The sequence below is a fragment of the Ursus arctos genome, chromosome X, assembly GCF_023065955.2.
Source record: "Ursus arctos isolate Adak ecotype North America chromosome X, UrsArc2.0, whole genome shotgun sequence".
Classification (NCBI taxonomy): Eukaryota; Metazoa; Chordata; class Mammalia; order Carnivora; family Ursidae; genus Ursus; species Ursus arctos.
The window spans coordinates 951,231-977,282 of record NC_079873.1 but is presented as its reverse complement, the minus strand read 5'-3'; the positions used below and the strand labels follow the sequence as shown (position 1 = coordinate 977,282).

General features: G+C 57.5%; 1 protein-coding gene across 1 annotated transcript; it reads left to right on the top strand.

The window, feature by feature from the left end:
• Positions 1–1,886: 1,886 nt before the first annotated feature.
• LOC113240811 (probable bifunctional dTTP/UTP pyrophosphatase/methyltransferase protein) lies at positions 1,887–24,781 on the top strand. The gene is made up of 13 exons (XM_048213192.2): positions 1,887–2,088; positions 4,612–4,743; positions 6,876–6,923; positions 7,051–7,115; positions 8,278–8,339; positions 9,133–9,241; positions 10,236–10,632; positions 13,128–13,290; positions 15,858–16,033; positions 18,235–18,352; positions 19,199–19,342; positions 20,588–20,710; positions 24,432–24,781. The coding sequence occupies exons 1-13, from the start codon at positions 1,996–1,998 to the stop codon at positions 24,650–24,652; spliced, it is 1,851 nt and encodes a 616-aa protein (XP_048069149.2). The 5' UTR covers positions 1,887–1,995; the 3' UTR covers positions 24,653–24,781.
• Positions 24,782–26,052: the final 1,271 nt, after the last annotated feature.

The following is a 26,052-nucleotide window of genomic DNA, read 5'->3' as shown; positions in this document are numbered from 1 at the left end:
TGCCATATATATACAGACACATGGCACGTACATACACATACGTATGTGCAGTGTGGGTTTCTATGCACGCATGCATATTCCTCTGGGGACGTTTCTGGTGGTCACAACCGTGGGGGGACACTACTGGCATGTGGGAGATAGAGACAGGGACACTGCGTAGCACCCTACAGTGCCCAGGACGCCCCACATCACACTGTCAGCCCCAGATGTCAGCAGTGCCCAGGCTGAGAAGCGTGGACCTGGTATGAGAGACTCTGTCCGTCCGTCCGTCCGTCCATCCATCCATCCACCCACCATATCTATCTATCTATCTATCTATCTATCTATCTATCTATCTATCTATCTATATTTCTATCCATCCATCCATTCTTCCATCTATCTATCCAACCATCCATCATCTATCCATCATATCTATCTATCTATCTATCTATCTATCTATCAATCATCTATCATCTCTATTCATCCATCCATCTATCCATCCATCCATCCATCCATCAATGCATCTATCGCTATATCTATCATCTACCTACCTACCTACCTACCTACCTACCTACCTACCTACCTATCATCTATCAATCATGTCTATGGTCAGCGTTCTCAACCAAGGGCTATTCTGTCCCCGGTGGACCCGGGGCAGGATCTGGAGAGAATTGGGGCTGTCACAACCTGAAAGGAAGGCACTGCCATCTAGTGGCGGAAACTGGGCATGCCGCTAAATATCCTGTTGAGCACAGGACGCCCCCACAAATATGAATCATCCAAGCCCCCCAAATGTCAGTAGTGCTTAGACTGAGAAGACCCCCCACCACGTTAGCAGGAGAGAGTCTCTCTCTCTTTCTCTCTCTCCCTATCTACGTGTTCACCCATGTATCTGTCTGTATGTGGCAGGGTTATCAACCAAGGGCTATTCAGCCTCCCCCAAAGGGGAACCCCATCTCTGCCTCTCGATTGCCTCCCGGGGACCACCCCACTGTGCTCTCGGGGACCCCCGTCTCCACGCCCCCACCGCGCCCCGGGGACCCCCATCTCCGCACCCCCCATGCCCGCGCCCTCCACCGTCTCCCGGGGTCACCCCCATCTCCACACCCCGTGCCGCGCTCTCCCGCTCTCCAGGACCCCGTCTCCGCTCCCCCACTGTGCTCTCAGGGACCCTCATCTCCGTGCCCCCACTGTGCTCTCGGGGACCCCCATCTCCGCACCCCCCATGCCCGCGCCCCTCCACCGTCTCCCGGGGTCACCCCCATCTCCACACCCCGTGCAGCGCTCTCAGGGACCCTCATCTCCGCGCCCCCACTGTACTCTCGGGGACCCCCATCTCCGCACCCCCGCCGCGCCCCCGGAGACTCCCCCCTCATCTCCGCACCCCCTCCACCGCCTCCCGGGAACCCCCCATCTCTGCGCCCGCCCCCCACGGCTCCCAAGGGGTCCCGCGACGTCGGGTTCCCGGAGACTGTTCGCAAGGACCTCTGCCCCAGCCCCTCGGCGGGCGCAGCTGGTTTGGGGGCGCGGCGCCGAGGGGACGCGCAGCCTGGGGTCCAGACCAGGAAGGCAGGGGCGGGGCTCCGGTGGGGGGGCGGGGCCTGAGTGGGGCGTCCCGCGGGCCTGGGCGGGGCTCGGCCTGGGTGGGGCTCCGGCGGGACGCTCGGGGAGGGGCCTGAGCGAGGCCTGGGCGCGGCGTCGCGCGGGCCGGGGCCTCGTTGAGGGCGGGGCCTCACTCGTCGCTGGGCGCGGGGCGGGGCTCCGGCGGGCGGGGCGGGACCTGGGCGTGGCGTCGCGGGGGGCCTCGTTGGGGGCGGGGTCTCACTCGACGCGCGGCGCGCGGCGCGGGGCGGGGCTCCGGCGGGCGGGGAGGGGGGCCTGGGCGGGGCGTCGCGCGGGCCGGGGCGACGTTGGGGGCGGGGCTTCACTCTGTCAGGAGCGGGCGGCGCGCCGCGGGGGATCCGGCTTTGGATCGAGCTGCGGGCCCCGTGCTGGGCGCGGGGGTCGGGGGGCGCCATGGTGCTGAGCCCGGTGATCGGGAAGCTGCTGCACAAGCGCGTGGTGCTGGCCAGCGCCTCCCCGCGCCGCCGGGAGATCCTCAGCCACGCGGTGAGCGAGCGGCCTGCGCTGCGCCTGGGCCGGGGTCTGCGGCGGGGCTGGGGCCGGGGGTCCGGTAACCTGGGGGCTGGAGCCGGGGGGACGATGGGGGAGCCCTGGGGTCAGGCACCTACGGACCTGGGGACCTGGGGGGGCCTGGAGCCGGGGGCTCTGGGGGCCTGGGGGTCTGGTGACCTGGGGCTCTGCTGCCTGGGGGACTGGAGCCGGGGGCCCGGGAGCCTGAGGCTCGGGAGCCTGGGGCTGGGGGTCTGGTGACCTGGGGCCTGGGGCTGGGGGTCTCGTGACCTGGGGCTCTGCTGCCTGGGGGCCTGGAGCCGGGGGGAGGGGGGAGGGGGACGGGGGGGGGCCCTGGGGTCAGGCGCCTACTGACCTGGGGACCTGGGGAGGCCTGGAGCAGGTGCCCTGGGGCCTAATGACTGGGGACCTAGTGATCTGGGGGCCTGGGGCTGGGGGTCTGGTGACCTGGGGCTCTGCTGACTGGGGGACTGGAGCCAGGAGCCCAGGAGCCTGGGGCTGGGGGTCTGGTGACCTGGGGCTGGGGGTCTGGGGACCTACTGATCTGGGGGCCTGGGGCTGGGGGTCTGGTGACCTGGGGCTCTGCTGACTGGGGGACTGGAGCCAGGAGCCCAGGAGCCTGGGGCTGGGGGTCTGGTGACCTGGGGCTGGGGGTCTGGTGACCTGGGGCTCTGCTGACTGGGGGACTGGAGCCGGGGGCCCGGGAGTCCGGGAGCCTGGGGCTGGGGGTCTGGTGACCTGGGGCCTGGGGCTAAGGGTCTGGTGACCTGGGGCTCTGCTGTCTGGGGAACTGGAGCCGGGGCCCGGGAGCCTGGGGGCCTGGAGCTGGGGGGGACGGTGGGGGGGCCCTGGGGTCAGGCGCCTCCTGACCTGGGGACCTGGGGGGGCCTGGTGACTGGGGACCTAGTATTCTGGGGGTCTGGTGACCTGGGGCTCTGCTGACTGGGGGCCTGGGGCACCTGGTGATTGGAGGTCTGGTGACTGGGGTTTCTGGTTCTAATGCTGAGGGGTAGGGAAGGGGCTGGTGACCCAGGGACCTATTGACCTGGTGGCCAGGGTCTTGGGGCCAGGGGTCTGGAGACCTGGGAGGTGGGTGTGGGTGGGTTGGGGTGGAAGGAGGTGTGGAAGGGGGACGTGGTGTTGACTGGGGGATCTAGTGATTGGGAGCCTGGTGCCTGTCAGCCTATATCCAGGGCCTTGGGGATGAGGAGCCTGGTGCCACATGGTCTGGTGACCAGGGATCTGCTAACCCAGGGAGGTTGTCTGCTAACTGGTCCCTGGGGCCAGGGGCCTTGGTGACCCAGCAGGACCTGGTGCCGGGGGACCTGGTCACTGGGAGCCTACTGACCATCGGGGCTATGCTGGGGGGCCCAGTGACAAGGGCCCTATGACTGGGGTCTAGTGACCAGTGCTCCAGGCCGGGAGCTGGGGGACGCAGGCTGGGGAAAGTAGGACTCTGTGATCTGGTAGCAGGGATCTGCGACTGGGATCCTGGTTGGAGCCATGGCTTAGTGATTCAGGGTCGCAGTGACTACACTAGTAGCAGTCTGTACGGTCTGGGACCAGAGTCTTCAGGCCAGGCCGAGTGGCCGAGGACCTGCTGGCCAGGGGTCTGCCAGCCTAAGACCATGTCTGTGCCCGAGCTGGGTCCTTCCTGGAGCTGGTACTGGGGGAAGGGACAGACCCAGAGTGGAGGGGACATGGTCACAGTGGGGATGCCCTGTCTGGGGAACGGGGTACTGGAGATAGGAGGAGATGCAGACCCCAGAGGCAGGCAAAGTTCTGGGTGGGAGTACGTACAGAGTGAGGGGTGCTTTCAGTACCTCCAGAGGAGGGCTGGGGAGTACAGACCAGAGGAGGGCTCACAGAGCAGTCTAGGGGAAACGGGGTGTAGGAGGTCAAGGACCAAGGAAGGGGCCCCTCAGAGAGGTGGGGGCAGGGATGGTCAGAGCCTCACGGGAGCTCTGTCGGGGGATGCCTGTGGGGCGGGAGAGTTTGACCCTCTGTGTTCAAGGCCCACATTCCTGTCCCCACCGACACCAAAGTGTCACTCTCTGCATGACCAGCTCCCCACGGGGGACGGCCTTGCCTGTCCACACGTGTTAGGGGACCACAGTCAGTCGTCTGTGGAATTTTGTGCAGGCGGGATGGACAGCTGTTTGTTCACCGTGGGTGGGGGGGTGAAGTGCCGGCCCCAGGGACGCTCTGGGAGCCCTTTGACCCCACACAGCCTCAGACCCCAGTGTCCCAACCAGATTTACCTGCTGGCCTCTCTGTGGCTGCCCCGTGTACCGATGTCTTCCTGCCAGGTCTGCTGGGCCCCAGCCAGCCCCCGCTCCTCCCCAGGCAGCCCGGAAATGGCACTGGTCAGTGGTTGGTGAACACTGGTCAGTGCCTGGCTTCTTCCTGGCACGTGGGAAAGGCCACACGTCCTGTAAAAGTGGCACATGGTGCTCAGGGTCCTGTCGACCCTCAAGACCCCGTTCTCCCCTCTTCCAGGGTCTCAGGTTCGAGGTGGTTCCTTCCAGGTTCAAAGAGAAGCTTGATAAAGCGTCCTTCCCCACGCCTTATGCCTACGCCATCGAAACAGCCAAGCAGAAGGCCCTGGAGGTGGCCAGCAGGATGCATCAGGCAAGGGGGCTCTGCTCCTGCGTCTTTCGAGGGTTCTCTTGCTGGGAGGGTGGTTTCGGGTTTTCGATGTACATGTCGTAAATAAATGCCATTTACCGTATCCTATACAATTATTGTGGCTCATCTATGAATGAGTGTTGTCATGTAGCATACAATTATAATTAATATAATAATATATTCTATATTCTATATTAATATAATAATATGTTTCATATTATATATTAATATAATAATATAATATATTGTATATATTATACATAGTATAATTATAGTATATAGTTATATATAGTATAGTTATATAATATATATTTTATATGTTATATATAATGTATAATATAACCTTTGATAAGTTTATCAGCCTCTTACTGTGTAATATGCTGTTGGGATTAACTGAAGGGTATCATTTATCATAAAGAATTAATGTAGATTATTTATTACTATGTGCACCTATGTAATATACAATTAATATAACAGTATCACTTATAATAGTGAATATAGCTTATCTGTTTCTGTATATTACTATGTAATATTGTAAGTAATATAACAGCATCACTCATGATATAGAGTTAACACCCAGGGTCCTGGGATCGAGCCCTGCATTGGGCTCCTTGCTCAGGGGGACCTGGTTCTCCCTCTCCTCACAGCTCAGTGCTCTCTCTCTCTCTCTCTCTAATACATAAATAAAGTCTTAAAAAAAGAAAAAAAAATGATACAGAATTAACAGACCTGAACTATTATTATACATTATTATATAATACACTGCTGTAATGAGTATGACATTGTCATTTATGTTATAGAATTAATGGACCCAAACTATTATTATATGTTGCTATATAATATACTATTGTGATGAATATAACGGCATCACGGTATAGAATTAATGGACCTGAACTATTATTATACATTACTATATAATATAGTATTGCAATAAGTATGACATCGTCATTTATGATATAGAATTAATGGACCCAAACTATTATTATATGTTACTGTATAATATACTATTGCAATAAGTATGACATTGTCATTGATGGTATAGAATTAATGGACCCAAACTATGACTATACATTACTATATAATATACTATTGCGATGAGTAGAACGGTATCACGGTATAGAATAAATGGACCTGAACTATCATTATACATTATTATATAATATAATATCGCAATGCGTATAACTTTGTCATTTATGACACAGAATTAAAGGACCCAAACTATGACTATACGTTACTATATAATATACTATTGCGATGAGTAGAACGGTATCACGGTATAGAATTAACGTACTTGGACTATGACTTTACGTTACTATATAATATACTATTGCGATGAGTAGAACAGCATCACTTACAATGTAGAATTAATGTATCTAAACTATGACTATGTTACTATGTAATATACTATTGCAATGAGTATAACAGCATCATTTATGATACAGAATTCATGTGGATTATTTTTTTTTTTTTAAGATTTTATTTATTTATTCGACAGAGATAGAGACAGCCAGCGAGAGAGGGAACACAAGCAGGGGGAGTGGGAGAGGAAGAAGCAGGCTCATAGTGGAAGAGCCTGATGTGGGGCTCGATCCCATAACGCCGGGATCACACCCTGAGCCGAAGGCAGACACTTAACCGCTGTGCCACCCAGGCGCCCCTCATGTGGATTATTATTGCTAAGCCTTATAATAATATCCTATTGCAATTAATATACTATAGCAAATGCAGTGTACTTAATGCTATAATAAGTATTGGTACAAATAAGCAAGTATTGATCAATTGGTTTTCGACAGTAGAAAGGTCAATATTTAAGGACAACCTAAGTTCAAGGTTCTGCACAAATCCTAGATGTGTGTGGTCAGGCCCAAGCCTGAATTTTCCACTTGGATGTATTGTATTGTCCAGAGTACCTTTCCTCAACGTACATTGAGCGGGTCAAAAAACCAGCTTTGTCCTCCCCCTCCATAGGGGAGGATTTGGGGTCACACCCATGTCCTTGCTGGGGACATTGAGGACACTCACATCGTATTTGCTGATGTAAGACTGGCCTCATCCCCACCTGTCAACATCACCAGCGTATTTGTGCAAGACCCATGGGGACATCGCTTCTAAAGCTGGGTTGGGATTTCTTGCAGAAGGACCTCCGGGCCCCGGACATTGTCATCGGAGCGGACACCATCGTGGTGAGTCTCCCCTCGGGGCCCCTTTTCTGACCTCCAGTTTGGTTTGTGTGTCCTTGGCGACTGAAATCAAGGTGTGGACAGTGAGATCTGGTTAGCGAGAGTGGATCCGTCCCTGGTTCTCTTGCAGACGGTCGGGGGACTCATTCTGGAGAAGCCAGTGGACAAGCAAGATGCGTACAGGATGCTCTCCAGGTGAGTGTGGACTGTGGTGCCCCTGGGAAGCAGCACTGTGCACCTGGGGTGGGGATAATGTCCGGAGCGGGGTCAGGTCCTCAGGTTAGGGTCCCGAGCACCAGGGTGGGGATAATGTCTGGAGTGGGGTCAGGTCCTCAGGTTAGGGTCCCGGGCAGGGTCAGCACCTGGGGTGGGGATAATGTCCAGAGTGGGGTCAGGTCCTTGGGTTAGGATCCCGGGCAGGGTCTGCACCTGGAGTGGGGTTAATGTCCGGGGTGAGGTCAGGTCCTCGGGTTAGGGTCCCAGGGTGGGGTCAGGTCCTTGGGTTAGGGTCCCAGGCGGGGTCTGCACCTGTGGTGGGGATAATGTCCAGAGCGGGGTCAGGTCCTCAGGTTAGGGTCCCAGGCGAGGTCTGCACCTGTGGTGGGGATAATGTCCAAAGCGGGGTCAGGTCACGGGTTAGGGTCCCGGGCGGGGTCTGCACCTGTGGTGGGGATAATGTCCAGAGGGGGGTCAGGTCGTCAGGTTAGGGTCCCGGGCAGGGTCTGCACCTGGGGTAGGGATAATGTCTGGAGTGGGCTCGGGTTCTCGGGTTAGGGTCCCGGCCAGGGTCTGCACCTGGAGTGGGGTTAATGTCCGGGGCGGGGTCAGGTCCTCGGGTTAGGGTCCCGGGCAGGGTCTGCACCTGGGGTAGGTATAATGTCTGGAGTGGGGTCAGGTCCTCGGGTTAGGGTCCCAGGGTGGGGTCAGGTCCTCGGGTTAGGGTCCCGGGCAGGGTTCAGGTCCACGGCCGTCCATGCCTGGGTCATGGAGGAGTTTGCACTCAGCCTCCCTGGCCACCCTCCTGCTTGTCCGTGTGTGCGTGAGCTTTTATCCCTGGTCTCTTGTCCCCATCCTAGTGGTGGCTTCCCCGTGCCCACTTCTGTGTCACCGGCTTTCCCCACGAGCTTCTGCCGGGGCAGCGGGCAGACAGGCAGACGGGCAGTCTCCCCCCCGGCCAGGCATGCCCACCCCCCATCTCAGGGCATCTCAGCCCCTGGGCCCTGCCGTGTCCCGTACCCTGTCTTACTTTGCTGCAAGACCACAGACAGACGCAGGCTGAGAGGGGGCGGTGGGAACGTGCTGTAGGGCACGGCTCCCGCGATGGGGATACACACGCCATGTCGATTGCGTCTTGCAGGTTGAACGGGAAAGAGCACAGCGTGTTCACGGGCGTCGCCATTGTCCACTGCTGCACCAAAGGTATAGCGCCAGTGTCACCCTCCCCAGGCCGGGGGCCACCGCGGGAGGAGAGCAGGCGTCCCCGTGGACCCGCATCCTCCCTCCTGCCTGCAGAAGTCGGGGCTACATGGAGGCCTCGGAGCACCTGAGAGACAGGGGCTCAGCCGCCCAGCGTGACCCACACCAGTGCTGCCCTCCAGGCCTCCCGGTCTGGAAGGCAGAGGGGGTTGGCTCAGGCTGCCCAGCCTGAAGTCACACCAGGACAAAGAAGGTTTTTTTTAAAAAAGGACCCAAACCCCCGAGGATTCGTTGTAAAAGCTGTTTTGCATAATGTGCCCCACGGGCCGAGCTCGGGGCTTTCCAGCCTCACAGCAAAGGCCTCCGGGCCAGCCCGAAAGTTCTGTTCTTGCAGGAAAACCCCAGCCCCTGCTGGTCTGGGTCTGCAGGTTGCAACTTTTTTATCCCCCAAACCCCAGGCCCCTCGCTGGTCTGGGTCTGCAGGTTGCAACTGTCTTATCCCCCACACCCCAGACCCCTCGCTGGTCTGGGTCTGCAGGTTGCAACTGTCTTATCCCCCACACCCCAGACCCCCCTGGGTCTATGGTTTGCAACTTTTGTGCTCCTCGCTGGTTTTGCTTTCTTGACTTTGTAACTTTTTTTTTCCCCACTTGTACCCTCTTGCCCCCCCGATTAACAGTTCCCACCTGAGTTATACTCAGAGCAGGGGCAGATGGTCCCCCCTCTCCTCCAACACACAGAGCACAGCTTTGGGGCCCTGAGGTCACGCACCCTGACCGGCAGCCCTGTGTTGCAGACGGCCAGCTGGACATGGAGGTGTCCGAGTTCCACGAGGAGACCGCGGTGAAGTTCTCCGAGCTGTCCGAGGAGCTCCTGTGGGAGTACATCGACAGTGGGGAGCCCATGTGAGTCCCTCTTACGGGGACGCTAATCCCATGTGTCCACGTGCCACCCTCATGACCTGATCCCCTCCCAAACGCCCCACCTCCTAACACTGTGGCCTTCGAGGTTAGATCTCAATAGATGAATTTGGGGGGGGAGAGGATACAGACATCTAGTGCACAGTAGTTGTGTTACTGTCCCGATCACAACGGGGGCTCAGTGGGCAGTGCAGGGACCCGGGTGATGTCGTGCTGGAGGAGCCGCCGGGGTCAGGGGCTCCAGGCAGGGCTGGTGTCAGGACCTGAGCTGCCCTGTGCTGGGACAGTGGATGAGAACAACCCACAATGGGAGAAACAGTCTCTTTCTTCAGTGCTGCCATCAGGTGCAGGTGGCTGCACGAGAGAGCACACCTGCTCCCCGTTCTGTTTCCCCCCACGGCACGGGGCGGGCGAGGGGCAGGTGCATGGGTGCAGACGCCAGCGGTGGTCTCACTGCCGAGGGCGCCCCGAGCCGACACCTCCTGCCAGTTTAGGGACTGGAGTCCAGGGGAAGCAGAGGAGGGAGGGTCGGATGGAAAGCACTGGGCTCTAAGTCAGGGTCCAGGAACGGGTCTTTGAAGTGCCCTCTTCTATCCGTAAGGAGGTCTCGGCAGAGGCTCCGGGGCCACAGATGCAGATGTGCACAAGATCACGGTGGGGTTGGGGTCCTCACTGCACTGCCCCCAAGACTGCCATGCCCCAGGCCTGGTGTGGGAGGCAGTGACCCCTGGGGACCGCTGGGGACACTTTGTATCATCCCTGGTGGGACCGAAGGATTACATAGGAGTTTCTCTGGAGCCAGACTCATCACTGAAGCGGCCTGGGGTGATCGCTGGGCTCCTGCCGGCCATCCCGTCTGATCGCGTGCCACGAAGCCATCCACCGGCCACCGGCCTTTAGCCTCGAGACTTTGATTTCTCCTGTAATCATCCACCCCCTCTCCCTCCCGCCCCGTTTTGCTTCCTTCCCTCCCGCTCAGGGACAAGGCCGGTGGCTATGGGATCCAGGCACTGGGCGGCATGCTGGTGGAGTACGTCCGCGGAGACTTCCTCAACGTCGTGGGCTTCCCCCTGAACCACTTCTGCAAGAAGCTGGTGGAGCTGTACTACCCGCCCCGCCGCGAGGACGTGCAGCGGGTCAAGCACGACTCCATCCCTCCTGTCGACACCTTCGAGAACCTGAGCGACGTGGAAGGGGGCAGCTCAGACCCTGCTCAGGGCAACGACGGTGGTGGCCACGGAAGGACAGAGGGGGCCGGTGACACAGGACAGGCTTCTGCTGACAGACGGGGACCAGACTCTAACGGGACAGTGGAGACCCCGCCCCCGTTCCCAGTGGGCCTTCTAGAACTCATAGACGGCTTTAAAGCTTCAAAGGTACCTGTCTCCGTGTCCTGGGGCAGCCGTAAGAGATGACCGCAGACTGGGGAGCTTAAAACCACAGACATTCATCTTGCCCCAGCTCTGGAGACCAGAAGTCTGAGATCCAGGCGGGGCAGGACCGCTGAGATCCAAGCGGGGCAGGACCACTGAGATCCAGCCGGAACCGGGGCGTGCTCCCCATGAAGGCTCCAGGGGAGGGTCCTCCTTCTTCTTCCAGCTTCTGGGGCTCCAGGCATCCCTGGGCCGCTGGTTGTGTCCCTCCCGTCTCTGCCTCTGTCTTCACGTGGCTTCTCCTCTGTGTCTGTGTCTCCTCTTCTGTGTCTTGTAAGGACCCCTGTCATTGGATTTAGGGCCCTCCTGATCCAGGATGAGCTCATCTCAGATCCTTCCCTTACTCACATCTGCAAAGACCTTATTTCCAAATAAGACCTCCGTTTTCAGGTTCTAGGGGTCAGGACTTTGGCCTATCATTTGGGGCCAGTGTTCAGCCCATAAGAGTGTCCTCAGTGACGTTCTGCCTTTACTAAGTGGCTTGGCACAGAGATAGTGACTTGGGGGGTCACAGAGGCCATGACCTGATTTCCGGGGGCACACACCCTGGTGTGTGAGACGTGCTCTGGGCTCCGGTGGCTGAGGCCTGTGCACAGCTGGGGCGAGGCGTCTGTGGGTGTCTGACGGTGAGCAGCAGTCTCATGACCCCAGCACAGGGCACACAGTATGTCACTCACAGGACTCTGCCCTGCCCGGGAGACGAGGCCAGAATGCTGACCATGCAGCAGCCCCAGGGTGCCCAGCATTCCCACTGGCCAGGTGGCAGGTGGACACAGGCACTGGCTCACCAACTGGCTGGAGGGATCTGTGACCTCATCGTGTTATGGCCTTGGGATCCTGGACAGTTGTCCCAGCCAGAGGGTGTCTCAGGTGGGGTGGGAACCCGCAGGCCACTGGGTGCTCGCTGATGCCAGGTCAGTGCCTGTGGCCTCTGCCGTCCTTTCTGCGCGGTCACAGACACTTCCGAGAAACACCCGGGTGCCCAGGCCAGACTAGAGAGCGTCTCAGGGAGAAGCCTACCTGGTCGTCTTCCACCATCCCCGCCAAGGACAGGACTGGCAGCGGCCGTCCCTGTGCTCCACCCATCCACGCCCACATGGCTGTTGCGTGTTCTCTATGGCCTGCTGCTGCCCCTCTCAGCTGACCTTCCAGCTGCCTGAGCAGCTCTGGGCTTCTGAGAGACAGCAGGGAGGCGGCCCTCCCCATGCCTGGCCTCTGCAGGGGCCACGTACGTGGCTCTGTGGATGCTGGGTGGGGCACTGGAGACTGCCCCCTCCCACACTCCACCCCTGGCCACCTCCCCGTGACGGCCTTGTCTGGGGCAGAAGCTCTCATGATTAGGAGAGGTGGTTAAGCTGTGTTGTATCTCAAAATACCAAGTTTCCTTGCAAATAAGACTTAAAACAGGGTCAACAGCATTGCACCATTACTCGATTGAGCTATACTGTGGTCCTGGCATCAACCTATCTTCTGTGATCTATTGTTTCTTTTCAAACATTGTATCTATCCATTTGATGGGGGGTGGGGGGAACACAAGCACGGGGAGCAACATAGAGAGGGAGAAGCAGGCTCCCCATTGAGCAAGAAACCCGATGTGGGGCTCGATCCCAGGACCCTGAGATCATGACCTGAGCTGAAGGCAGATGCTTAACCAACTGAGTCCCCCAGGCGCCCCTTCTCTGATCTGTTTATCTACCTACCTACCTACCATCAAAGTATCATTCTATCTACCTATGTACCTATGATCAAACGATCTGTCAATTATCTGTCTGTATATCTATTTATCACCTATCTGATCTATTATCTGTCTACCTGCCTAGCTGTGTATCCATATGCCCACCTTTTCCATTGCTCACCTTACAAAGGTATCCCAGGGGTCAGGTGAGCTGACCAAGCCGAGGGGCAGTAGGAAGTCTGGGAGCACGTGTCACCTTGCCAGGTCCATGCCAGTAGATCTGGAAGCAGCTCTGCGTCGGGCCCTTCATGAACATGCATCAGTTATCACAGTCGGTTTTGGCATTATAAGCTGAGAGGAGCGTGAGTGAAGGTTATCAGTTACTGGAGGGTATGTGTCCTGAGCTTCGTAAAGACTCTGCACCTGAGGACAGCCCTTTGTCTCCAAATACAGTCACATCCTGAAGTCCTGGGAGTTAGGGCTTCAACATACAGATCTTGGGGGAAAATAATTCAGCCCAAAATCACAACACGTTGGTTTTTCTCCCGTGGGACAGTTTTTCTGCTTGGTATTCACTGATGTGCTTTTGCCTTGTGCAAACCTGGTACCAGCGGAAGCCTCAGTCCACTGTTCTCTGGAGAAGTTTCCGTTCACAAGTGAAATACTTGTGACAGCTTTGACCTCCATCGTTTGGGTCTACAGGAGTCAAAAGTGCTGGACAAGTCACGTAGTAAGTCTAAGCGTACTTGTTTTTAACGGACAGGCCCTGTTCACGGCTTGCAAGCTGAAGGTGTTTGATGTTCTAAAAGATGAAGCCCCGTTGAAGGCCGTGGATGTTGCAGGCAAAATTGACGCCTCTGTGTGTGGAACCGAACGGCTCCTGGATGTCTGTGCAGCCCTGGGATTACTGGAGAAGACAGACAGAGGTAAGAGGACATCTGAGCTGTCTTGCTGAGAATCTTTGCAGGTGGAAGCAAGTCACCAAGTGAGGTGGCTTCTAAGGCAAGGCAGGGAGGACCAGACCCTCAGAACGTGGCTTTTCTCCAAGGGAAAGAAGCAGAGGATGGAAGAAAGGAGATGTAGGTGTGCATGGGGAAGGGGGGTGGTAGGTGTGTGTGTGTTAGAAGAGTGACTTCTTTATGGGCTCTGCTCTCAAAGGAGCTGTATCAGTCAGGGTTCACCAGAGAAACAGAACCAGAGGGACATACAGATACGTGTTTGTTTTTACTTACTTAGACAAACGAGATGAATGGGTGCATACAAATAGATAATAGATTGGTAATAGAGGGAAAAATAGCTACGTAGATAACAGGGGATCTGGATGGATAGACTGATGGGTGGATAGATGATGGATGAAGGCAGGAAAGAAGGAGGGAAGGTAGGATGGAAGGATGGAAAGATAGGAAAGTACACAGATGATTGGGTGGATGGATGGAAGGACAGAGATAAAAGGACAGATGGATGGATGGACAGGTGGATAGATGGGTGGATGGATAGGTAAGTAAGTAGGTGGATGAATGGAAGGAAGGAAGAATAGATGGGTGGGTAGGTAGATGGATAGATGGATGCATGGATAGATAGGTAGATGGATGAGTAGACGTATGGATGAGTGGATGATGGATGGATGGATGGACGGATGGACGGATGGACGGATGGACGGATGGACGGATGGATAGGTAGGTAGATGGATGAGTAGACGTATTGGTGAGTGGATGGATGGATGGACAGACAGGTGGATGAATAGATGGATGGATGGATGCATGGATGGATAGGTAGGTAGATGGATGAGTAGACGTATGGATGAGTGGATGGATGGATGGACAGGTGGATGGATGGGTAGATGGATAGGTAGGTAAGTGGGTAGATGGATGAATGGAAGGAAGGATAGATGGCTAGGTAGGAAGATGGATGAATGGATCAATGGATGGATGGACAGGTGGATAGATAGGTAGGTAAGTAGGTAGATGGATAAATGGAAAGAAGGATAGATGGCTAGGTAGGAAGATGGATGGATGGACGGACGGACAGATGGATGGACAGGTGGATGGATGAGTGGATGTATAGGTAGGTAAGTAGGTAGATGGATGAATGGAAGGAAGGATAAATGGCTAGGTAGGAAGATGGATGGATGGATGGATGGATGGATGGATGGATGGACAGACAGGTGGATGGATGGACAGGTGGATGGATGGGTGGATGGATAGGTAGGTAAGTGGGTAGATGGATGAATGGAAGGAAGGACAGATGGATAGGTAGGTAGGTGGATAGGTGGATGGACAGGTGGGTAACAATGCGTTTGCTGAAATGAACCACACTTTTGAGCATGGTCTCAGAGCATGTCCTATAGATGGTCCCTATGGATGGCTTGGGAATGACAGGGGTTTGAGGGCCCCAGGCAGGAGAGGCACCTTCACTTCTGTGATAAGGAGGAAAGCGGGGTGCTGGCAGAAGCCCCAGAAGCTGCCCTTTGCACAAAGTCCTACAGACATGTGGTTACGATTTGGAGCCTAGAAAGCAACGCACCCCGATCATTGTAATGATGTTCTCCTCTATCAGAACGAATGACTGAACCCAGAGAAAGTTCTGGTGTGCAGACTTTGAATCACCCGGGAGCTTCTTCTCGCACATTTTCACTGATGCCTGGCAAGGTTCTGCAGACAAACCCTGTGAACCGTTCCCAGACGTGTGCATGGGGCACTGCTGCTCTTCCAAGGGTCTCCAAAGTAACGACATTTAGGTGTTACAATGAATGCAGTGCTCTTCCATATCTCCGATGAATACAGGCCACGGGGCCTTCCGTTGAGAGATCGGGGTCTCCCCCACCATCACCTGTACCCCCAACCTCCCATTCTCCAGATGCGAGTGTCCTGGAGGGGCTCCCGGGGACCAGATCCTACAGACGGCCCAGCTGGGTGTGAAGAGGGTGGAGAGAGGAAGGGCTCCGACCGGTCCAGGCTTTCCAGAGAAACAGAACCTGTCGGGTATAGACCTGCAGGTGTATAGCAAGGAAGTGGGTCATCCAGCTGTGGGGTGATTGAAAATCAAGACACAATGGCCCTGAAGTCTTGAGGCGGATTTCCTTCTTCCTCAGCCAGAGCTCATCCCTGCTCTTAACACCTTCGACTGATTAGACGGGGCCCGCCCACATTGTCTAAGGTCGTCTGATTATAGGTGTCAAAACACCCTCCAGGGCAACATCCTGCCTGGCCTTGCATTGAAGAATTGGGGACTGTGGCCCGGCTGAGTGATCATCCCCGGGGCTTTGGGGGGGATTGACCCCTGGGAATGTCCATGTGTTTGGGTAACACAGCAGTCCACCTGCGTGCTGGGTCTGGGCTGTCTCCCTGTGCAGCCCCCCTCCCTGTGCAGCTGGGCACGTGCTCAGCTGAGGTTTGCGCGTCCACATCAAGGATGCCACGCCGTCGCTCCCCCCTGCTGTGGGGTCTGCTGGGGCGTTCCCGTGGGGAGCCCCCACCATGCCTTGTCGCACCAGGTTACCGCAACACGGAGCTGGCAGATCTGCACCTGGCTTCGGACGGCGAGTATTCTCTGCACGGCTTGGCCATGCACAACAACGACCACTTCTGGAACCTGTTCGCAGACCTGGAGCTCGCCGTGCGGGAGGGAGCCGATGCAGCTTTCGGCAGGAAGACGGCAGACCCGGTTCAGGTACCATAACTCCAGACATTCCTTTTCACATCGCGGGCGTATTTTGCAAAAGGAGCGACGGGTACAGAACCCATCTCCTGCCGGCGGGTTAATCGGGCGGCACCTGTTACAAAACCACGGAACGTTGGCCTCCATGATAGTAGGAACCATCTGGGGAGGCCACAGCTGGCTGGCGTGGATGCGGGGCAGGGTGGCTGGCCGCTCACGGCTCCGGTGACTCCACAGGCACCAGGTAGCACCCGAGAAGGGAGAACGTTTGTAGGACGGGGCTCCAAAGGTTGCACGGGGTTAACACACCGTGCGGTTAAAAAGAAGGGACCCTGTTAGTCAAGCTCACGGTTTGCAAAGCACTTCCTGCCTGTCTCTCCCTTGTTCCCCTTTCCCATTCCAGGATCCTCTCGGGGGTCCAGTGCAAGACTGCGGTGCATCCTGTCGGGCCCTCCGCCCCCGGCCACAGGTCTGGGTCTGCAGGGCAGGACCCGATGGGGTGCTTTGGGGTGCCTGTGGCCATCTGCGGCCTCGCTCCCGGGAAGCGTTTGCTGAGGGCAGAGACATAGGGCATGGAGCCAGGCTGTCTGCAGGATGCAGGAGTGAGCCCCTAGACCACTGGTCTTGTTGGCTTGTGTCCGGTCTGGGGTACGGGGACGGAGACAGTCGCAGAGCGCAACAGGCGACGGGGCTTCCAAACAGCAGACATTTCCTTCTCATGGTTCTCGAGGTGACGTCCAAGGTCAAGGAGTCTGCAGATTCGGGGTCTGGGGACCCCTGCTTCTCGGGTCATACTCGGCTGACTTCTTGCTGGGTCCTCACAGGGTGGAAGGGGCAGGGGGGTCTCTGCAGTGGGGGCTGCACTCTCATGACCTGGTCATCGCCCCCCCCCAGACGCCCACCTCCTAACACCATCCCCTTGGAAATTAGGGGTGGGGAGTTGGACACAGAGTCATTCCGTCCCCAGCAGAGACAGAGACACAGAGACACCCACACTCAGGTGGAGACAGTGGAGAGAAGCCGCAGACGGGGTCCCAGGGTACAGAGCGGGGCTGTCTCAGCCTCAGCCCAGGGAGAAAGCAGAGCTGGGGGGAGGCCGGGAAGAGGGCAGGAGGGACCCACGTGAGGGGTATGCTGGCTCAGGTGTGCTCCCTCTGGCCCCGTTGTCCCTGTGGGATTCAGGGACGCCTCCCGCATCTCCCCACCCGTGTCCCACCCCACAGCGCTGGGCAGCCCTGGGAGAACTGGCCCCAGGCGGCACCCCCTCCCACCGGTCACTGTCCCCAACAGGGGGACCTCCGTCCTCCCTCCCGCCCTGCGAAGGCCCCCACCATGTGTGGACCCCACGGGGGAGCTGGGCAAGGGGCTGTTGTCCCTGACTTCTGATCAGACTCTCAGCAGCATGGTGCCGGCTGCAGGGGGCCCTGGGAGACCCCACCCCCTACCCCCTCCTGCTCCTTGTCCAGGGAGACCCTTCGTGGGGTCTGGGGCCTCCAGGGTGACCGTCCCCGATGACTGACTTCAGATCCTTAGACGTGGGCGTCTGTTAGGATTAGGACGGGTGGCCTGACCCCAACCCACACCCACACGGACCGCTGTGCTGGACGCGGCCCTGCCCCCACCAGACCCCACCCCCGTCTGCCCTACCCAACCCTCCACCTGCCCCACCAGCCCCTCCCCCACCCAGGTATGCCTCACAGGACCCTCCAACCACAACCCGGCTCTGCCCCACCCACCCCCTCCTTACACCACTCTGCTCCACCCCACCCTCTTCTCACCTGGCTCTGGCCCACTGGCCCCCCCTTCCTGGCCCAGCTCTGCCCCACCCACCCCCTCCTTACACCACTCTGCTCCGCCCCACCCCCTTCTCACCAGGCTCTGCCCCTCCTGGGCTGGCTCCGCCCCACCCCCTTCTCACCAGGCTCTGCCCCTCCTGGGCTGGCTCTGCCCCACCCACCCCCTCCTTACACCACTCTGCTCCGCCCCACCTCCTTCTCACCGGGCTCTGGCTCACTGGCCCCCCTTCCTGGCCCAGCTCTGCCCCACCAGACCCCGTCCCCACATGGCTCTGCCCTAATGCTCCCCACCTCGGGAGCCCTGCCCAGCTCTCTACCTGCAGAAACGCCTGGTGGCACCCAGCCAGGGTGCAGGAACCACCCCCACCCCCACCCCGGGCCTCCGTGTGACTCTCCTGAAACCCCGTTCCGTTTCAGAGCAAGCCGGCCAAGCTGCAGTTCATGCGGGCCATGCACGGCCTCGCCAAGCTGACTGCTCACCAGGTGGCCACGGCCTTCGACCTGTCCCGGTTCACCTTGGCCTGTGACCTGGGAGGTATGTAGCCCCACCCCCCACCGCCCGCCAGGAATCAGGTGCAGAGGGCTCCGTGTGATTCTTGCATTAAGTCATGCCTACCTCATCTGCTAGTAAGATGTCCAGAATGCGTTTACCTCTTTACGAAACACGGAAAACCTGAGTCTGGCCGTGGCGGGGTTTGTGCAGATACTCCCACTCCCAGATACTCGAGGAGGTTCTGGTAATGGGCAGGGACCCCCATAGAGGTTATAGGACCCTTTCTGGTGGCTGCTGAGTGGGGGAGAGGATCGCTGACCCCGTGTGCCCCCATCCCATCAGGTCTAATTATGCCCCATATACTTCCTACCGCATCCCAGTCCCTTCCTTATCCTAGGACAGCAGACAGGGGGAGCAGATGCCTTCCTAAGGGATACAGTGGGATTGGGGTCCCAGGGGAAGCCCAGACCTACCAGCTTTCATTTCCCTGTCATCTGCACACCTCTCCTCCTGGTGGCCCAGAGTGGCTGCTGCGGCACCAGCCTTCGCATCTATATTCTTGCACCAGAGAGGAGATGGTAAGAGTGCAGCCCCTCACAGCTGGACTCTGATGCTCCCTCCATGAGGCTGCGCCCACCCCTGCTTATCTGCACTGGGCCAGCACGGGCTCTCTCACCGGCTGTCGAGGTCCCGACCTTGAGAGGCCCCGAGGCCTGCATGAGACAACACAGGTCTCTGCCACCGGCTGGCTTGCTTTCACGGTGCTGGCCTCCATCTGTGTGCTCAGCCATCATTCTGGTTTTGCCAAGGTTGAATTCGGGAGACCGGCAAGGGTTTCCTGAGCTCCAGGCGGGTCGGGTCGCCAAGTGTGTGTTTGCATTCCCGCAGGCTGCACAGGTGCCCTGGCCCGAGCGCTCACCCGGGAGTACCCGCGTCTGAAGGTGACCGTGTTTGACCTCCCGGAGGTCATCGAGCACGTCACGTGTTTTCAGCCCGAAGGACGGCAGACGGAGCGGATCAGCTACGTGCCAGGTGAACGCCTGTTAGCCTTTGCCGTGAGTCAGTGTTTGCCAGCCTTACGTGTTTCTGCAAAGGAGCGTCCGTGTCTGTGTGCATGTGTGTCTGTGTGTGTGTTCAGTGCATGGGTCTGTGTGTGTCTATGTGTGTTTGCATATGTGCATATCTTTTTTTTTTTTATAAAGATTTTATTTATTCGACGGAGATAGAGACAGCCAGCGAGAGAGGGAACACAAGCAGGGGGAGTGGGAGAGGAAGAAGCAGGCTCCTAGCGGAGGAGCCTGATGTGGGGCTCGATCCCATAACGCCAGGATCACGCCCTGAGCCGAAGGCAGACGCTTAGCCGCTGTGCCACCCAGGCGCCCCTGCATATGTGCATATCTGTGTGTGATGTCTTTGTGTCTGTCTCTGGGTGTGCGTGGGTGTGCAAACGTGTATCATCTCTGTGTGCATGTGTGTGTTTGTGCACGTACATATGTGTGTCTTTGGATACATGTGTGACCACATGTACATGCGTGTTTGTATGCACCCAAATGTGCACCTGTGTGTATGTCTCCATGTTTGTGTGCCTGTGTATGCATGTGTGTCTGCACACATATACATGCATGTTGTATGTGTGCATGTGTGTGCATGCATGTATTTGCTGTCTCTGCGTGAACATGCATGGGTGTGTTGTCTGTGTATTTGTCTCTGCGTGTGTGTGTGTGCGTACATGTGTATGTTGTCTGCATGTGCATGCAAATGTGTGTGTCTCTGCACGGATCTGTGTATTGTCTGTGTGTGTGTGCGCACACGTGTGCATCTCCAAATCACGTGAACGGGACCATGAGCCGCCGTGTCCTTGGCATTGGAAGCCGTCCTGGTGGGAGAGCAGGTGGGGACCTGGAATGGCAGACACGGGCATCTCCAGGCGTCTACAACCAGCCAAGGCCACAAAAGGAAGTTACACAGAAGCAGGAAACCCTTGAGTTAGACGTGAGGTAGAACTTCCAGGGAGCAGCCGTTGATGTGGGAGCAGCTGGAAAGAAACCCTTCCCACCCTGAATCTCATGAGGGCCGTGGCCCGGCCCAAGGACAGACATGCTGGCGGGTCCAGGGACTCAGGCTCGCATGTTTTAGGGCTTAGGATACACTTCTCCCCCCATAGGCAGTATTCCTTCTGCTCCTGCAGTTCCGGGGAGCGGCCCACCCCCGAGTCTGGCAGGTGCAGAACTGGCCCGGCGTCCCTGACGGGCTCCTGACGTCTTGTCTTCACACCAGGTGACTTTTTCAAGGACGGCCTCCCGGAGGCAGACCTGTACATTCTGTCCAGAATTCTGCACGACTGGCCGGACCACAAAGTGCGGGAGTTGCTGAGCCGCGTCTCAAGCAGCTGCAAGCCAGGTGAGACCGTGCCCAGTGGGTCCTTCCTGCAACCGCAGACACCGTTGTCATTTACAAAGGAACGAGCCGTGTTACAGACAGCCAGGATGCCCCCAGCTGGTCCCCAGGCGCCATTTCCCATCCCCCTGACGACGTGCTTGATCCACAAGGAGGGTGGCGGGAGCTCTGGGAAGGTCTCACCTGAGTCCCCTTGTCCTGGACCCATAAAGCCAGTGACCGTGTCCGTGCTCTCGGGCCCTAAAGTCTCCTGGATGCTCCCCCGGCCGTGTCCCTCTGTGCACACAGGCTGTGGCTTCTCTGAATGCTATCCTGGGCGTCCCGTGTCCCCCGCGCCGTGTCCAAGCCACTCAGGGCCGACGTGGCCCACCAGGCCGCAGAGTGGGGTGCACCCAGCCCCCCGAAGCCCCTTCCCAGCCCCTCAAGGTCCCAGTCCCGTAAAGCACGGCCCTCATTCCCGTGTCCTGTGCTCCTGGCGTCTTGCAAGGCACCCCTGTTCCCTCCTTGCGGACTTAGGGAACATAAACGATACAGCAATTCGCGGGTCCTTTTCTACACCGCGTCTTCTACTCCACGGGCGCCGGGAAACGCCCCACGTGTTTGATCTCCTATTTCACACACAAAGCAAAGGTAAAGTGCAATGGGGTGTGTGTGTATAGAAATAGAGAGATTTATTGCAAGGAATTAGCTCATGTGATTGTGTAGCCTGGGACGTCTGAAGTCTACACTGTGGACAAGCTAATGCTGCAGCTTTAGTCCAAAGACCGGCTGGAGGCAGAATTTCCTCCTCCTGCGGGAGCTCAGTCTGTTTTCTCTTGAGGCCTTCGACTGATTGGACGAGGCCCACCCACGCTATGGAGGGCCAGCTGCTTTACTCAGACTGAACTGTGACTCTCATCCAGAAGGAACCTTCGCAGGAACCCCCAGAAGGATGCTCGACCGTGTATCTGGGCACCATGGCCAGGCCGAGATGACCTGTAAAATTAAGCATCACGCCCAGCTGTTGCCCTGCAAGGGTCTGATGCTCCGCAGAGCCGGAAAGGCCGTCTCTGGTGGCTCGCAGCTCAGACACAGGGCCCGATGGAAGGCGCACAGGAACGTTTTATTCTGGACAAGGGTCGGCTGGCATTCTTGATGCCTCCTGTCTACCTCTTCCTCCAGGGAGCCCTCCATGTGCCGGCCGCTCTGTGTCCCCGACCCCAACTCCCATCCTCCAGAGAAAAGCCCCCTCGCTCAGCTGTCATGGGGGGGGGTCTCCTAGCTCCAAGAGGTGCCAGCAGCTGCCGAGCCCCCACTCCTCGCAGGTGCACAGGAATGCAGGACTCGAAGACACGCGTGGGGACCGGGGGACAAAGCATCAACAAACAGGCTCGTGGAAGGCAGAGGGTGGAGTCTGTCCCTCCATGCACAGAGCGTGGCCACAGGAGCAAAGAAGAGGAAAGTTCTTACAAATGAAGAATCAGGCGGAGACGCGTTGGACCTACAGCCGTGGCGTGGGAAATGAGACGATTCGGGGTTCCAGCCAGGAGCCCAAACTACCAGTTCACGTGTGTAGATAGAAAAAAAAAATACCATAGGCATTTGTGGACTGAAACCAGGGAGACTCCCACCCGCCCCCTGCCATTCCTAGGAGGCTCCTGGAGACATTCTGGAGTGAAGTACAGATGGATGCCAGGAACCGGGACACTAGGAGGGACTAGGGGGCAGGGAGAGGCCTCTGGGCCGGACATGCAGACGCACAGACACATGGACACAGATGAGCTCTGGGTTTGGAAACAGTATTGCAACGTGTTGACCAATCCGCTGGAGTATTCGGGAACATACTAACATAACAAGAGCTGCACAGAAAATTAAGCAACGTCTGTTAAATGAGCAAATTTCAGTGCCAAGAAAGGCGACGTAGTTAAGCCATCCTCGTTGGTCCATATGGTAGGATGACTTGTTCAACCTGCCCCCTGCCCCCCAAATCTATGTCCACTTGGAACATGTGAATGGGACCTTATGTGGAAACAGGGTCTTTGCTGATGTGATAAAGGATGTGATCCGGGATCGGGGTGACCCTAAATCCAGTGACAGGGATCCTTTCAAGAGACAGAAGAGCAGACACAGACACAGAGGAGAAGCCACGTGAGGACAGAGGCAGAGATGGGAGGGACGCGGCCACCAGCCCAGGGACGCCTGGAGCCCAGAAGCTGGAAGAGGAGGAAGGACCCTCTCTTGGAGCCTCTGGAGGGAGCACGGCCGTGTCCCGCCTGGATCTCAGTGGTCCTGCCCCGCCTGGATCTCAGCAGCCCTGCCCCGCCTGGGTCTCAGACTCTGGTCTCCAGAGCTGGGACAGAGTACATGACCAGACTGTGTCATTTGTTGCTGCAGCCCCAGGACACACATGCTGTCAGTGAGAGGCAGGTTTTCACCTGGCCGTACCCGTGTCACATGGACACTCAGGCTGACCGCTAAGAAGAATGTGGCCCTGGGAGGACTGGTTTCTGCCTGTTTCTTGCCCGCCGTGTTCCCAGGTCCTGGAACAGAGCCCAGCCCAGAACCGTCGCTCACAAAACGGAAAACGAAAGAGTCCTAAAACTGTAGTATCCCCCGGGGAGCAGGTGGGGTTGAGGATTGAGCACTGGGTCATTCCGCACCTGCCTGGGGAGACGGTTAGGTTCCAAGGAGTGTTCATACTGCGGAGGGTTGGCTGGAGAGTCGGGGAGAGTGCACGGCTGCATTGAGGGTTCTCCCCCACCCCCCACCCCCCAGGTTGGGCTGGAACCGCTCGGTAAATTCTCAGGAATGCTGCCAGCCCGCCTGTTCATGCTGACTTGTGAGCTTGAACTTGGCCACGAGACACGTCCTTACAACACGGACACTGGCAGCTGCTCGGACCCAGGGCTTCCCTCCACCCCCAGAGCTGGGACTTCAGTGGTTACCTGCACTTGGGGCAGGAGGCCTGGGGGCTGCAGGACAGAGCGTAAAGTGGCCAGTTTACTTATCTGTGGGTCTCAGTTTGAATGCACACTTCAACTGCTTAGTGCCAGCCAGGCTCCTTTCCAATCCCAAGGCCGTTGTGTTCCCAACGCTTGGTTTCTCCATCCTTTGAGAACGCCTTTGGAAATAGAGACGCAGACAGACGCATGTAGGGGCGCGTATACACACGTGCGCGCGCACACTTTGTTCCTGAAGCGCTCAGACTTTGTGCACCGATAATCCAAGTGTTCCTGGACCGGGCGAGGCTGGTCCTAACCCCACTCCAAGGCAGGTGCCGTCCCGGTTGTTTAGGGGATTCCCAAAGCGAATGCGTGCTCCCTGCTGGGATCTCGGGTTCCTACACCCAGAGTTCCTGACTTGTTTCCGCACACCGTGAACCCATAGTGCAGCCCCGTGCTGTGTCCGCGTGCGCTAGGCATGCCCGAGGCTGGGCCGCGAAACTGCACCCTGAGTCTGTGTTTTCCCCTTGTCCTCGCCTCCGTGTCTCTCTGTCTCTGTCTGTCCCCTTGGGGTTCTGGTTCCCCAGGCTGAGGGGCAGTGTCCTCACCCTCCCCGCAAGTAGTCCCGGCCTCCCATCCCCCTGGAAACCTGCCGCCCCATCTGGGCTCCCCGCTGAGCGTTACGCAGGACTCCAGCCTCCCCGCAAGTAGTCCCGACCTCCCGTCCCCCTCGAAACCATCCACCCCACCGGGGTTCCCCGCTGAACCTTACGCACGACTCAACCTGGCTGTGTTGTTTGCAGGCGGTGGCATCTTGGTGGCTGAGATGGTCCTGGAGGAGAAGCCAGCGGCGCGGGGCAGCCTGCCCGCGTCCTTGAACCTGCTGGTGCGGACGCAGGGGAGGGAGCGCAGCCTGCCCGAGTACCGCAGGCTGCTGGAGCAACATGGCTTTTGTGACGTGCAGCTGGCGCACGTGGGGGACGGGCTGGACGTGATCCTGGGCACCAGAGCCTCGCCAGCCTGAGCCCACCGGCATCAGACGCTGCTCTCCCAGGAGGCCGACAGGGTCACCGTCCCCAGGGTTTGCCGCCGGTACAATGATGACTGCAGCTCACCCACCGTGTAACCAAACAGATTAAAGCAGCGAAATGCACTTGCTCTAAGCTCGTTTGTGGGTCCCGAGATGCGGCTGACTGTGCCCGGAGCGGGGCAGCACCGCCCAGGTGCTCCCCCGAGGTCCTGCTGCGTGGCTGGAGCCCCTCCACATCTGGAAAGGCCGCGTGGCACCCAGGGGCGCGCTGGGAGGGGGCCTCGAGCCTGCCTGGCGCTCTCCAGCAGCTGTCAGCGTTGGGCGCTGCCCAGGCCGCACCCCTGGCCACCGTTGTCCTCGTCCTCCTCCTTCTCCTTCACACCTGTTCCAAACCTGTTTGTCCATGTGAGCCCCAGCCGAGCGGCACCGCGGGACACCTGCCATGTGCCCGGTTCCCGGGGCGCCCCGTCTCCTACCCTCTGTGCCCGGAGGCTGGGAGGCTGGGCTGCCCCCGCCTGTGCGACCTTGAAGAACTCCTTTCTTTAAGACGCAGGTTAGCTCACGTGGGTGACGCTTTACCGGGTCAAGAGGACTGTGTCCGAGCGGCGTCCCCAAGCGACCGATTTTGCGCTCAAGCCTCTTGTGCTTTTCACTAATTCATCTTGTTGTCTTAAGACAGCAGGTGCGTTTGTATTCGCCCGTGTACGGGGAAATAGTAAATCCGTACCAACGCACACGTCGTCTGTTGTTGAAGTTACGTAATTATTAGAAAGACAGCCTGTCGGTCAGACAGGGACACCTTCCAACAGGCCACCCTGAGTGTTCTGTCGCTCACGCTTGCCAGCTACCAGCTACCATCGGGGAGCCTGGCTGGCTCAGTCCGTTGAGTGCTTGACTCTTGCTTTCGACTCAGGTCACGATCTCAGGTTCCTGGGATCGAGCCTCGCGTCTGGCTGCACGCTCAGTGGGGAGTCTGCTTGAGATTCTCTCTCTCTCTCCGCCCCTCCCCCTCCACGCACCTGCTCTGTCTCTCTCAAATCTTTAAAGAATAATAATAATAGGGGCGCCTGGGTGGCTCTGTCGGTGAACCGTTTGCCTTCAGCTCAGGTCATGATCCCAGGGTGCTGAGATCGAGTCCTGCCTCAGGCTCCCTGCTCAGGGAGCACTCCGCTTCTCTTCCCCCTCCCCAATCCCACGTGTGAGCTCTGTCTCTCTGTCGAAGAAATGAATAAACTCTTTTTAAAAAATCATAATAAAAAATTATAATAGCAGAAATAAACCACTGTACGTAACTCGTAAAATATACAAGTATTTGCAAATCAATTCTCTCAATATGAACATGTTTTATAGAATAATAGTGTGTCTTTTATATACAATTATGTAGCTATATATAT

Bases quoted from the DNA above. Each gene is read 5' to 3' on its own strand.
- LOC113240811 (XM_048213192.2), top strand. From the start codon at position 1,996: ATGGTGCTGAGCCCGGTGATCGGGAAGCTGCTGCACAAGCGCGTGGTG. The intron at 13,291-15,857 runs GTAAGAGGACAT...TTGTCGCACCAG, and splicing joins ACTGGAGAAGACAGACAGAG to GTTACCGCAACACGGAGCTG. The intron at 19,343-20,587 runs GTGAACGCCTGT...TCTTCACACCAG, and splicing joins GCGGATCAGCTACGTGCCAG to GTGACTTTTTCAAGGACGGC.